Here is a 14068-nt window from a genome sequence, read left to right as displayed (position 1 = left end):
GCATTATACTTAATGACAAAAGAATTGATGCTTTTCCCCTAAGATTAAGAACAAGACAAGTTTATCTATTCTTGCCACTCCTATTTAGCATTGTGCTGGAGGTGCTAGCCAGGGCAATTACACAAGAAAAAGAATTAAAAGGCATCCAGATTGAAAAGAAGGAAGTAAAACTATCTCCAACTGTAGATGACATTATCTCGTATAGAGAAAAATCGTAGGGATTCCACTAGCAAACTATTAGCACTAAGAAATCATTTTGGTCACATTGCAGGATAAGAGATCAATAGAGAAAAATCAATTGTGTGTTTATACGCTAGCAGTGAACATCCCACAAATGAAATGAAGAAAATAGTTCACGTCTACGGTGTCATCAAAAAGAATAAAATACTTCAGAACACATTTAGCAAAAGAAGTTCAAGACTTGTACCCTGAAAACTACAAAACATTGCTGGAAGAAATGAAAGATCTAAATAAATGAAAAAACACCACGTCTTCATAGATCATAAGACAATACAGCTAGATAATAATACTCTCCAAGTGTATCTACATATTCAGTGGGTTCAGCAGCAAAAACCCCAGTACTTTTTCTCGCAGATTGATCCTTAAATTCATATGGAATTGCAAGGGGCCGTGACTAACCAAAACAATGTTAAAAAGAAGGAACGAGGTCAGAGGACTCATACTTTTCAAAACTCACTACACATCTACGGTAACAAAGACAGTGTGATGCCAGCATAAATAGACATATAGGCCGATGCAATAGATGTGAGAGCCCAGAAATAAACACAAGTTGATTTTTGACAAAGGTGCCAAGGCCATTCAATGGGGAAAGAATAATCTTTTCAATAAATTATGTTGGGACAACTAAGTATCCACCTGAAAAGAACACAGTTGAGGGGTGCCTAGGCAGCTCAGTCAGTTAAGTGTCCAAGTTCAGCTCCGGTCATGATCTCACGGTTCATGAGTGTGAGCCCTGCATCAGGCTCCATGCTGACAGCTCAGAGCCTGTTTGGGATTCTCTGAGTCCCTCTCTCTCTGCCCCTCCCTGACTCACACTTTCTCTCTCTCTCTCAAAATAAATGAATAAACTTAAAAAAAAAAAAAAAAGAAACATCTGAACCTTTACCTCACACCATAGACAAATATTAATTCAAAATGCATCATGGGCATAAATGTAAGGGCTAAAAGGATAAGACTCTTAGAAAAAAATAGAAGCAATTCTTCATAGCCTTGAGTTAGGCAATGGTCTTTTAGATATACACCAAATAAACTGGACTACATCAAAACTAAAATCTTTTGGGGGCGCCTGAGTGGTTCAGTCGGTTAAGCGTCTGACTTCAGCTCAGGTCATGATCTCATGGCTTGTGAGTTCGAGCCCCGTGTCGGGCTCTGTGCTGACAACTCAGAGCCTGGAGCCTCTTCAGATTCTGTGTCTTTCTCTCTCTCTCTCTCTCTGCCCCTTCCCTGCTCACACTCTGTCTCCCTGTCTCTCAAAAATAAATAAAAACGTTTAAAAATCAAAAAAAAAAAAACTAAAAGCTTTTATGCTGCAAATAAACCCTTTAAGAAAGTGAAAATATAACCAACAGAATGGGAGGAAATGCTTACAAATCACGTATCTGAGGAGGGACTTAATGCAGATCACATAAAGAATTCCTACCACTTAATAATAAGGACAAACAACCCAATTTAAAAATGGACAAAGGGTTTGAACACAGATGGTCAATATGCACATGAAAGGATGCTCAATGTCATTAGTCGTTAGAGAAATGCGGATGAAAACCACCCTGACCTACCACTTCCCACCCACGCAGATGGCCAGAGCGAAAAGACAGACAACCACAAGTGTTGGCAAGGATGTGGGTAACAGAGCCCTCGGACGTTGCTAGCAGGAATGTAAATTGGTGCAGGCACTCTGCCATTCCTCAGAATGTAAACCGTGGGCTTTCCGTGTGGCTCAGCTTTTCCCCCATCTCCGTATCTGCCCACGGCATATAAAAACATAGGTCTACACAAAAACCCATACATGTCTCTTCATAACAACCTAATTTATAATAGCCAATAAATAGAAGCCACCCAAACGTTCACCAGTGGATGGATAAACGATGTGATGTGGCCATACAGTGAAAAATTAATCATCAGTAGGAAGAGATGAAGTGTTGAAATATGCTACAGCATGGATGAGCCGTCGAAATGTTCTACTCGAGGTGCCTGGGAGGGTCAGTCGGTTAAGCGTCCGACTTCAGCTCAGTTCGTGGTCTCACGGTTGGTCTCACGGTTCGTGGGTTCGAGTCCCGCGTGGGGCTCCGTGCTGACAGCTCAGAGCCTGGAGCTGCTTCAGATTCTGTGTCTCCCTCTCCCTCTGCCCCTCCCCTGCTGACACTACGTCTCTCTCTCGCTCTGTCTGGCTCTCTCTCTCTCAAAAATAAACATGAAATTTTTTTTTTAATTTTTTTAAAAAACGTTCTGCTCAGTGAAAGGAGCCAGTCACAGAAGACCATCTGTCGTGTGATTCCACTCCTATGAAACATCCAGAATAGATAAATCTGTAGAGACAGAAAGTAGATTAGTGGGTGCCTCCCAGTGGGGGGCAGGTGCTGGAGGGAGAAGGGGAGGAGACAGCCAATGGGGTGATGGCGTTTCTCTTGGGGTTGATGATGAAAATGTTCTAAAATTAATTGTAATGGTTGCACAACTCTGTGAATATACTAAAAACTACTGGATTGTACCCACTGGATTTTAAAAGGTGAATCGTATGGCACATGAATTATATCTCAATAAAACTGTTTCTTTAAAAAAAAAAGAATTAGACCTGTATGTATCAAGGTAGATAAATCTCAAAAGATGTAGAAAGAAAAAAGCAAGTTCAAGAAGGAAACAAGGAAGCATACAATATGATGTCTTTTACGTGAAATTGTAAAACAAAAAACAATACTATATATTGTTTGGGGGAAGATAAATTCTTAGTAAGATATAAAAACTTGGATGGAAAGGATATACTCCAACTGCAAAACTTCCACCCTCTCTCCATAAATAATTTTTTAAAAATTTTATGGCTTCTTTGTCCATTGTTTATGTGTAGCACGTAAGAAAAATATATCTGCGTTCGTGTCCTTTCCATTCCGAAATAAGAGGTAAAATGCCATATGTACTTGGGTCTACTTTTTTTTAACTCAACAACATATTCTAGAGCTCACGCTAAAAGAGTTCATGGAGCTATTCCAGGGAGGCTCCTTTATTAACCTTGTCGGGGCTTACGTCCAAAAAAGGAGGAGGGCCAGAGACGGACGACTATATGGAGACACTGAAGGATGAGGAGGACGCCTTGTGGGAGAACGTGGAGTGCAACCGGCACATGTTGAGTCGCTACATCAACCCAGCCAAGCTCACCCCCTACCTGCGCCAGTGCAAGGTCATCGATGAGCAGGATGAGGACGAAGTGCTCAGTGCACCCATGCTGCCGTCCAAGATCAACCGGGCAGGTGACCTTAGGAACCCCCCGGGGGAGAGGGGGGTGACCTCTTGTGACAGCTTCAGGAAATGCGCTCTAGTGGGCTGTACCAAAGCCAAATGTCTCCAGGTCAGGGATTTTTAAACAGGCGTCAACAGACTTCTGCCCACCCCGTCCCCCCAACCAAACTCTATGCAGAATTGAGAGGGTCCGTGAACTTGGATGGGGGGGGGGTTGCATCTTTATATTACTAGCCTAAAGTGAGATTTAGCGTCTCCATCAATTATGAATGTAGGTAGGCAGTAAATCACGGTAGTGATTAGCAGTGCCTGTGACGCTGTATGGCAACAATAAGAATTACAGACATCTTCATACCTCACTGCAGCTGTTACAGCTCTTCCAAAACACCATTTACACTCATCTCACCCTCAAAGTTATAGTGGTTCTCACACCAGCCAAGAGATGGTGTTAATGCATTGGCAAAGGAGCACTTTTATTACTGAATCGCAAATTTAATATTTGATAACAGCATCTTGTTAGAATGGATTCCCTTTATCATCCAGTTCCTTTATATCTGTTTAAAAATACCATCCTGGGGCGCCTGGGTGGCGCAGTCGGTTAAGCATCCGACTTCAGCCAGGTCACGATCTCGCGGTCCGTGAATTCGAGCCCCGCGTCAGGCTCTGGGCTGATGGCTCGGAGCCTGGAGCGTGCTTCGGATTCTGTGTCTCCCTCTCTCTCTGCCCCTCCCCCGTTCATGCTCTGTTTCTCTCTGTCCCAAAAATAAACAAACATTGAAAAAAAAAAAAAAAAACCATCCTGAGACTTTTCCAGACTGTCCAGGGGTCCATGACATTTTATCACATTCTTCAAAGGTATGGGTAAGGTTTGTAAAGTTGTTTTGGTTTCATATATATATGTATGTATATATATATATATACATACATATATATATACATATACACACACACACACACACACACACACACACACACTCATGTGCATAAACACCTGTATGCACAAGGCCATGATGTAACATACATTTCTTTCTGTGGCTCACAGTTGAAAAGGTTTGAAAATCACTTCCCCACAGTACGCCTGGTGATAAGTAGCTCAAACGCTGTGACTCTCTTTTGCATACATGACAGACGTCACTAACCACAGCTTGCTTTCCTACTGGGCTCCCGTGTCACTTCAGAATCCCTCTCAACACATGCTCCAGGCAGCTTCACCAAACAATCAGTTAACACGACATGAAACTTATTTATCACGTCTATCCTGGGGGAAAGGTAGGGAGTTTGGGGACCTCCCAGGAAGAACTATCTGAAAATAAAACGTTTGAGGAAGGGCCAAGAAATGTTAAGTGACGAGTGGAATCAGGAGAGAAACGGAAACGCTGAGCAAATTACATTAAGGTTAGAGATGTTTCCGGACTAGGAGATAATCCCGCAAATCGTGGAGCTGTGCCTGCTTCCTGGGACTTCCCAGCTCTCCGCCCACAGATCCGTCTTCCTGCTCTGAATCTCAGAAAACCATACATTTTCTATAATTGCTGTTGTACTTCCAACCTCCTTCAATCACAGAAGACCTGGGGCCTGTACCTGTATGGTTAATTTTAGCCCCGGTCAACTGGCAAGCTCTTTGAAACCGTGGGTTTCCCGTAACCGCAATTCCATTTATCCTCGTTCCACCAATTTCTTAGAGAAAGGAAAACTAACAGCCACTGAATCCCCGTTGAGGGCCTGGCACTTTGATTGATGGTATCTGGACTCCCAGATACAGCCCGAGAGTGACAGGATGTGGCGAGGCTGTCTTCTTGGAGTTCACTGAGGGATGTGAGCCCAGGATAAGACTGGCTGCGGAGACCTGCGCCCAGTCAGAACCGTACTTGTCTTCTCACCGGGCCCACTTCCGTCCCCCTAGGCCGGCTGTTGGATATTCTACACACAAAGGGCCAGAGGGGCTACGTGGTCTTCTTGGAGAGCCTGGAATTCTATTACCCAGAACTGTACAAACTGGTGACTGGAAAGGAGCCCACCCGGAGATTCTCTACCATTGTGGGTAAGAGGCTTTGCCATCAGGAGTATTTGAACTCTGGCGGAAGTGCGTGCGCGCGCGCGCGTGTGTGTGTGTGTGTGTGTGTGTGTCTCCGGTGGTAGGACACTTCTAAAGCTATGAATCTATGACGTTGTGACAGTGTCCCTGTGGCACTTGTGGGCTGTCAACCACTCATTTCTGCCTGATGATCAAGGACAGACGACAGGGAAACCACAGCAGGAGCCAAGAGAAGTGGGTGTTCACGGAACATCCCCCGGGGAATGCTGGTGGGGTGGAACAGAAGTTCGCACTACCCCCCGGATCCGGTCCTTGCCTTGCGCACCGTCTTGCCAGTATCCCTGGGCCAGAGCCCTTGGTAATCGCGTTAGCTTCCCTCCCTAAATGTTCTCGGAACAGCCTTCCGCCCATCTCCCCCACTACCCCAGTCCACGCTCCTCCAGCCCCGTCCACTCGATGCATCCATTCCGGCTCTGTTCCCTGCTTTCTCCACTCCTACTGTTGCCCTCCCCTCCGGCAACCTTTCACGGTTTTCCACGGCATCCAACTAAAGGCCCAGGCCTTCGTTGGGGCCCACCAAGCCCACGCACTCCCGCCCCGCTGACACTCCCAGCCTCGCTCTGCCTCTCCCTCTCTCCGGACTCCAGCCACTTCGGTCTGCCTTCGGTTTCCTAAACGTGCCAAGTGCCCCCGTCCTCCCCGTGGGGCTTTGGCAGTGTTTTTCCACCTTTCTAGAACGTGTTTAACTCCCGCGGCCTTTCAGCTCCACCATCGGGGAGCCTTCCGAGCCCTCTGCCCACCGGGCTGGATCTGGCCCCCTGCTGCCCGCGTTCACAGCCCCCGCGCCTCTTCTTTGCGAAAGCCTCTCCGTCTGGGGTTCTGTCAGTGCGGGGTCGTCTGCCGGGTCGGTGTCCGTCCGCTTCCCGCCGGAAGCCCGGCCGAGGCCGTCCGGCTCGCCCCGAGAGCCCGGGGCCTGGGGGGCAGTGGGAGCTCGCTGACGCGTCGGCGCGTGCGGGAGCCAACGGGACCCCCTCCGCTCCCCCCACCTCTCCGCAGTGGAGGAGGGCCACGAGGGCCTCACGCACTTCCTGATGAACGAGGTCATCAAGCTGCAGCAGCAGATGAAGGCCAAGGACCTGCAGCGGTGCGAGCTGCTGGCCAAGTCGCGCCAGCTGGAGGACGAGAAGAAGCAGCTGACGCTGACGCGGGTGGAGCTGCTGACCTTCCAGGAGCGGTACTACAAGATGAAGGAGGAGCGCGACAGCTACAACGACGAGCTGGTCAAGGTGAAGGACGACAACTACAACCTGGCCATGCGCTACGCCCAGCTCAGCGAGGAGAAGAACATGGCGGTCATGAGGAGCCGAGACCTCCAACTCGAGGTGAGCGGCAGGCGCGGGGGGGGGGGGGGCCCGCGGGCTCGAGGCCGCCACGCGGGCGGGTGCGGGCAGGCGCACGCGGGCCGCCGGCGACGCTCGGTCCGCTGGGCGAGGGGGACGGGAGGGCACGGTGTTCTCCGCGGGCGGGGGTGCCTGCACCCGCCGTGCACCTGCGCAGGCCTACCCAGCGCTGCTTGGCGCCCGTGCAGGGCCCGGAGCCACCCCGCGCGTGTGCAGACATGCTCAGATGGACCCAGTGGGGCTCGCTGCCCCCGGCTGGGGCCCAGAGCCACCGTGCGCATGTGCAGACATGCGCAGATGGACCCAGTGGGGCTCCCTGCCACCTGCTGGGGCCCAGAGCCACCGTGCGCATGTGCAGACCCGTGCTCGCAGTCCTGTGCAAAGCCGGGTGAGGTGGAGAGGTGGCGAACCCTGGGGCCTAGACTGTGAGTGAGTGGCTCCCGGGAAAACCAGCGAGGAGACGGATGGAGCCCTCGTCTTTTAGACCAAGACTCTGCTCAGCTGTATCCGCAGAGCTCAGCGTGGCACCGTGGGGTGGTCAATACGCTTATCGGTGAACAATCCACCAGCCAAATGATTGATGTCGTTAACGGGTTTACCTCCAAAATGGAGAAGGTGAAGGAGCATTTGCTTAACTCATTCATCCCTTTAATTTACTGAGTGCCGCCGTGCACCAGGCTCTTTTCCAGGGATGCATAACTCAAGACCAAGGCCCGGCTGTCACGGAGCTCACATGCTAATCAGAAAACAAATACATAAAGAGCTGGTAGTAATAAGTGCTATTAAGAAGAAGGAAGAAAAGAGTGAGGATAGGGAGTGGGGCTGGCTCTTTTAACAAGGAAGGTCAGGAAGGGTCTCCGAGAAGGGAACGCATGAGTAGAGGTCTGAGGACAGAGAGGGAGCCGGCCACGTGAGGCCCTGGGGAAGAGCAAAGACCAAACAAAAGGCCCCAAGTAGGGGGCGTGCTCGCTGGAGAACCAGCGAGAGTGCCGATAGGGGCCGGAGCCACGTGAGCAAGGGGCACAGAGAGATGGCCAAGGTCCGGCTCGTAAGGGCATGGTAAGACCTTTGGAACTTACTCTATTCGTGATGGGAAGCCACTGAGGGATTGAGAGCTGGAGAGCGACAACTGATTTATATCTAGAAGGATTACTCTGGCTGCTGGGTGGAAAATAGACTCGGAATATTTATGAAGCACCTGCCACGTGTAAGGCACAGTGCTAAGCACTGGGGGGACACGGGGATAAATAACCCGACTTCTGCTCGGGTCACTTACAATTTAGTTGAAGCAGACAGATCAGTAAACAATGCACTGGGATTCAGGTGAATTAAGTCAGTGACGTAGCAGGCAGCAGACCGTTTCTGTCAAAAGCCATGAGCCTTGACGTCCTGTACATGTGAGTTTGAATCTGACTCCTGGCCTCTGGCTTTGTCCCTGAGTTGGCTTTTGGCCTCGGTTTCCTCATTTGTCAACGGCAGTAATGAAAACGACCCCTGTGCCCCAGGATTGCTGAAACCCAGCACTGTAAGTCTTTGGCAAAGCGGCTGGCCCAGGAAGCACCCCGCCGTGCTAGCCCTCCATGCCCACTTGGATGGGACTGGGGATCTGGACCCAGCACCGGGCCCTGGGGCTGACCTTCCAAGATGCGGAGGAGGATTTTTTTTTTTTTTTTTTTTTTTGCGTGACCAGGAGGAGAGGTGTCTGTGCTGTCATAGCTAGGGCTCGGAGACCTGAACCTGTGGCAGCGACTTACGAGTTTCTCTTCTATGACTTTGTCCGTTGTATTTCCTTGGAGAAGTGGTAATAGTGAGACACGTGCCTAGAACGTGAAAGAACATGTGGCCGGCAGAGTCCCTAGGTCATTCCCGAGCCCCAGACCGCTTCCTTGCGTGCCTCTCTCTCCTTGCTTCACTTCCACGGGGGCGCCACAGTAGTTCCTTGCTAAAGCCACCACCCCCTGCCTGCGAGGCGCGAGGCATCTTGCGATCCTTCTCCCCTATCGCCAAGCCTATATTGAGAAAGGGTGCTCACCCCTTGGGTCCCCCACTTCCCTGCAGCCCTTGAAAGCAGTCTTGATTCGGATGTTTTATGTGGTCGATCGGTTTAGGGAGGCAGACACGCTTAGTGACAAAGGTCTGAGAAGTCTTCTCCTGGTCCCGCTCCCCGACACTCCCCTCTCGAGGGGTAAAGCTCAGCACGTCGCCACTCGCCCCGTTTCCAGACGTAGTCATGATCTTGTCTACGGAGCCACTCTTTCAGCCCTGTGGGTCGGTTCTTTAGGTCAGAGATGCTGCGAATCCAGAGAGCCTCACGCTGTTCTTTTCGCATCAGTGCGAAGCTTGTCCAGATAGAATTTTGTGGGAAACCCGCGGGGACAAACCTGTACCGGCTGCTCCGGGGTCAAGTCAGGGCGGCAGAGCCCAGAACCCTGAGCTCTTGGCCACCTCGCTCCCTGTAGGTAACATGGGTTCTTGAGGGAGACCCCGAGTCTGAGAATCAGACTCAGGGCCACCGAGAAAGGCACTGGAGTGGATTCCATACCTGGGGGGAGACACCTTCCCCCATTCTGCAGTCTGGTCCACCCCATAAAAGTTACCCCGGGGAAGTTGCTAAGGGGCATACGGTGCTTTTCGGAGCTCTCTTAAATTAGCAGGTCAGGAGGTCTCGTCGACAAGGGAGTGGTGCTATGTTTTACCGGGAAAGGTTTCTTTGAGCCCTTCCCCGTCGCTGCCTGGAAGAAGGGGGGTGGGGCGGGCATCACTCAGGTTGTGCGGAAAGTCCACCGGGGTCTGGGGAGTGCTGCCTCCCCCTCATTCTCCCCGGGGCACCTTGGGCGTTTCAGATCGACCAGCTCAAGCACCGGTTGAATAAGATGGAGGAGGAGTGTAAGCTGGAGAGGAACCAGTCGCTGAAACTGAAGAACGACATTGAGAATCGGCCCAAGAGGGAGCAGGTCCTGGAACTGGAGCGGGAGAACGAGATGCTGAAGACCAAAATCCAAGAGCTGCAGTCCATCATCCAGGTGAGGGCCGGGGCAGGGCTGCGTACGGAAGGGGCCAAGCCCCGTCTGGGCGTCAGCCCCTCTTGCCGACCTCAGGGCCCCTCGGCCATTCGCGTCATCCCTGGGTGCCTCAGTTTCCCCCTCCGTACAGCAAGGTGGCCACACCGCCCGCTTCTCGGGAGCGTGACGTCACATGAGGTGATACTTGGGACAGGGTGTCTGTGATTCGTGTCCGTTCCCACGGAGGCCGCCGCCCGGGCTCTGTGACAAACCCAGCTGCCCTTACAGATCCCGAGAAATTCAACTCTCAGCTCCCTGGGATTCGTTAAAACATCAGGGGTCTCCGTGCGTTTCCCACCACGGAACGGTTTACAGGGGTGAATGAGGAGGCAGGGGAGGGGTAGCAGCCCCGAACACATCTGCAAGGAGAGGAAGAAAGGCTCTCCCGCCCCTCCCCCCTCAGTTACTCCCCCGGGATCGGCTGCCTGGTGTTGGAGGTGAGGATTTGGAGCGGAGAATGAATCTGGGTTAATCGAAGCAGATTAATTGATACTTCAGGGGAAGCATCGGGACGGGGGATCAGCCCTGTCTTTGCTTCACATTTCACCTGTGAAATGTCTGGACAGACGGCACCGCTCCTCTCGGCTCTGATAAGAGCGAGGACAGAACGATAGGCATCGGGATGTTCCTGAGCAGGAGTGGGGTTTATGCTTCTTTCCAGGTGATAAAATTCTTAAATAGTCAGCTGCTTAAGGATCCCAAGAGACAGCGACTCTTTCCCTGCTTCCCTGGCACAGAGTCTCCTGCCCTCACGGTGCCCGTGGCGGGCTCTGCTGTGCCCTGCCTTCCCGGTCCCCCGGGCCCCCCGCCGCACCCCACCCAGCATGGTTAACCACCCCCCCAGGCCGGGAAGCGCAGCCTGCCCGACTCAGACAAGGCCATCCTGGACATCCTGGAGCACGACCGCAAGGAGGCTCTGGAGGACCGGCAGGAGCTCGTCAACAAGATCTACAACCTGCAGGAGGAGGTCCGCCAGGCAGAGGAACTGCGGGACAAGGTGGGAGCCCCAGGGTGGAGGGGCGCCCCCCCACCCCCGCCAGTGTCCTCGGGCCGGCCTTCTCACCAGGGAGCCCCTGTGCGCTCCTGCGTGCTTGTGAGACCTCCCCGGCCCTCCGGCTCTCCTCTGGAGACCAGGTCTGACCCCCGGATAGATTCCCCACGCGTGCCGGCCTTGGCACCTTGCGGTTATCTGTGAATCGTGGCAAGCGTCCCCCTGGCCTCTGCCTTCCGTGGCCTGCAGTCAGGGCGGGGACGGCGCACGGTCTCTGCCCTGTCCCACCCGCCCCGGCCCGGCAGTCCCTGGCGCACGGTGGGTGCGAGGCACGTCTCGGTCACTTGGCCGGCTCCCGTGGCCCCCGCCACCCAGACGGGCGTCAGAAGGACGTGCGATGCGGGGCGGGACGGGCCGGCTCCGGCTGGCGGGCCGGCCGGGAGGCGCCAGCGGGAGACGGCTGCCACGGAGCGGCCGAGCGCTGGGTGCGAGCACCGGCCTCTCCCCGTGGTGTGCAGTACCTGGAAGAAAAGGAGGACCTGGAGCTGAAGTGCTCGACGCTGAGCAAGGACTGCGAGATGTACAAGCACCGCATGAGCACCGTCATGCTGCAGCTGGAGGAGGTGGAGCGCGAGCGGGACCAGGTGCGGGCAGGGCCGGAGCCGGGCAAGAGCCGGTGTCTTGGGTCAGACGGCCGCGTTCGGGCCCTGGCCCATCAGATGTGTGGCTCCGGGAAAGCCCAGCCCCTCCGTGCCCCCACCTGGGGGCGCTGAGGGCACCACCACCCCGTCCCTCAGGGCCGCCCCGGGCTCCTGGAAGCCGCGGGACGCGTGGCGGCCATCACCTGCACTGGTTTGTTTCTTTTTCCTTTTTTTTTTTATTTTTTTATTTTTTTATTTTTTAAATTTTTTTTTCAACATTTATTTATTTTTGTGACAGAGAGAGACAGAGCATGAACGGGGGAGGGGCAGAGAGAGAGGGAGACACAGCATCGGAAACAGGCTCCAGGCTCCGAGCCACCAGCCCAGAGCCCGACGCGGGGCTCAAACTCACGGACCGCGAGATCGTGACCTGGCTGAAGTCGGACGCTCAACCGACTGCGCCACCCAGGCGCCCCTTTTTTTCCTTTTTTAAGAAGCGTTTATTTATTTTTGAGAGACAGCAGGAAGTAGGGGAGGGGCAGACGGGCAGAGGATCCGAAGCGGGCTCTGCACGGACTGCAGAAAGCCCGATGTGGGGCTCAAACCCGCAAACCGCCAGATCATGCCCTGAGCTGGAGTCGGACGCTCAACCGACTGAGCCACCCAGGCGCCCCCATCCTGTTGAGGAAAGTAGCGATTTAAACGCCCAGGAGTTGGGGTCGAGAAAAGAGCGGTAGCCGGCGTGGCCGACCCCTGGGCCGGGAAATGGGTGTCCCGCTTCTGATTCGGGTGGTGCAGGCGAGGTAAAGAACCACAGCGGCCTTGTCCTCCCCACCCCTCTGCCCCCTCCCCACCCGCCCCCCGCAGGCCTTCCATTCCCGGGACGAAGCGCAGACCCAGTACTCGCAGTGCTTGATCGAGAAGGACAAGTACAGGAAGCAAATCCGAGAGCTGGAGGAGAGGAATGACGAGATGAGAATCGAGATGGTCCGGCGGGAGGCCTGCATCGTCAACCTGGAGAGCAAGCTTCGGCGCCTGTCCAAGGACAGCGGCAGCCTCGACCAGGTGGGGCTGCACCGGGCTGGGCGTGTCCCCCGCACCCGACACCGGGGCCTCCCACGCCGCCGGTGGCCCAGCAGGGTCACCGCCCCCGTGCAGCGGCCCTTCCCTGCCGCACCCAGGATACCCCACGGCCTTAACCCTTCTGCACGTGCACACCACAGAGTACAAATTACGAATTTTGAACTTGGAAAGTGCAGGCTAAAACCCCGTCCGGGCTACTTGCTCCCCGAGTTTAGACAAGTCACTTCACCCAGTAGCGTCAGCTCCTCCTCGTTTGATCATAGTGACCATTAGGCTCCCGGCAGAGCCACTGACATGTGGACAGTCACTGGGTTTCAGATGCCCTGTGCCCCCCCGGAGTCCCTAGGGCCTGTGAGGACGCTGTCCTTTCCGGATGGCACAAAGCTCCCAGCACCAGTCCCCGCAGGGTCCCGGGAATGAATGAGCACTGCCATCAGAGCAGAGGACCTCGTCCTTGTCGTAGCAGCGGGGGTCACGCGCGGTCACACACAGGTGCTGTGCTAAGTGCCATCTGCCTGCGAGCCCCCGTAGCCCACAGACCTGTCCTGCCAGGAAGGTGTGATCACTGTCCTCATTGACCGAGGAAGGAACCCAGACCCCAGCAGCTGAGGGCACCACCGGTCGGTGGCCCCGGGGAAACGGGGGTGAGACCCTCCGAGGACTCAAGTCTAGCACCGGAGGCAGATCCGGGAACATGACACTTCAACACAAATTGTAAATCACGTGTTGGGTTTGGGCCGTGGGGTCCCCGGGGGAGGAGGCCTCCGCTCCACCAGGGTTTCGGGCAAGACCCCCTTCGGACAAGCTGGGGGTGGCCTCGGGCCCCCCTGCTCGCAGCGCTGCCCCGGCTCCCCCTGCCCAAGGTCTGCCCCTTGTGGTCTGGGCCCAGGCGTGGCTCTCTCAGTCGGGCCTCCGCCGGCCCCCGTGATGGAGACAGGAGCCTCTGTTACCCTGTCGACCCTCTGGGCAGTTGTAGTTTTTCTCCGTGAAGCCCATAACCCGGTGCCCGACATCAGGCAGGGCCCGGGAGCGTCTGCTCAGCGGACAGGCGAAAGCTGTGGGGGCGCCCGGCTGGGTGAGGAAGGACGGGGCCTCGTTCCAGGCCCCGGACAGCCTGAGCGAGGCCCGCGGTGCCACACGCAGCATGCTAGCGGCGGGTCGTGATGGGAGGGGGAGGCGGGGACCGGCAGCAGGAGCTAGCCGAGTCATGCGCTCAGGCCCAGTTATTCGGGGACCTGGATGGATTTTGTGCGAAGAAGAAGGCAAAGAGCTGTGGGTCTGGAGGCGGCAGCACGAAGGTGGTGCGGATCTGGGGGGCACCTAGGAGAGAGTCGCTGCCCCCGCAGCTCAGCCCGAGGCACGAGGACGGGGCCTGCGCTGCTCCT

At 54.4% G+C, this 14068-nt stretch overlaps 1 protein-coding gene across 2 annotated transcripts in view; it reads left to right on the top strand.

The window, feature by feature from the left end:
- CARD11 (caspase recruitment domain family member 11) overlaps positions 1 to 14068 on the top strand; it is a 117414-nt gene that overhangs the window by 74481 nt on the left and 28865 nt on the right. For both annotated transcript variants that reach the window (XM_086692477.1, XM_086692479.1), the window contains exons 3-9: positions 3270 to 3482; positions 5375 to 5512; positions 6563 to 6888; positions 9750 to 9929; positions 10813 to 10965; positions 11478 to 11603; positions 12468 to 12665. In XM_086692477.1, coding sequence (XP_086548603.1) covers positions 3270 to 3482; positions 5375 to 5512; positions 6563 to 6888; positions 9750 to 9929; positions 10813 to 10965; positions 11478 to 11603; positions 12468 to 12665 — 1334 coding nt within the window. The remainder of the gene's footprint in view (positions 1 to 3269; positions 3483 to 5374; positions 5513 to 6562; positions 6889 to 9749; positions 9930 to 10812; positions 10966 to 11477; positions 11604 to 12467; positions 12666 to 14068) is intronic.

Source organism: Puma concolor, chromosome E3, assembly GCF_028749965.1.
Source record: "Puma concolor isolate L17-30 chromosome E3, mPumCon1.1.hap2, whole genome shotgun sequence".
Classification (NCBI taxonomy): domain Eukaryota; kingdom Metazoa; phylum Chordata; class Mammalia; order Carnivora; family Felidae; genus Puma; species Puma concolor.
Note: the sequence above shows the minus strand (reverse complement) of the source record. Positions and strands in the feature narration are given on the sequence as shown.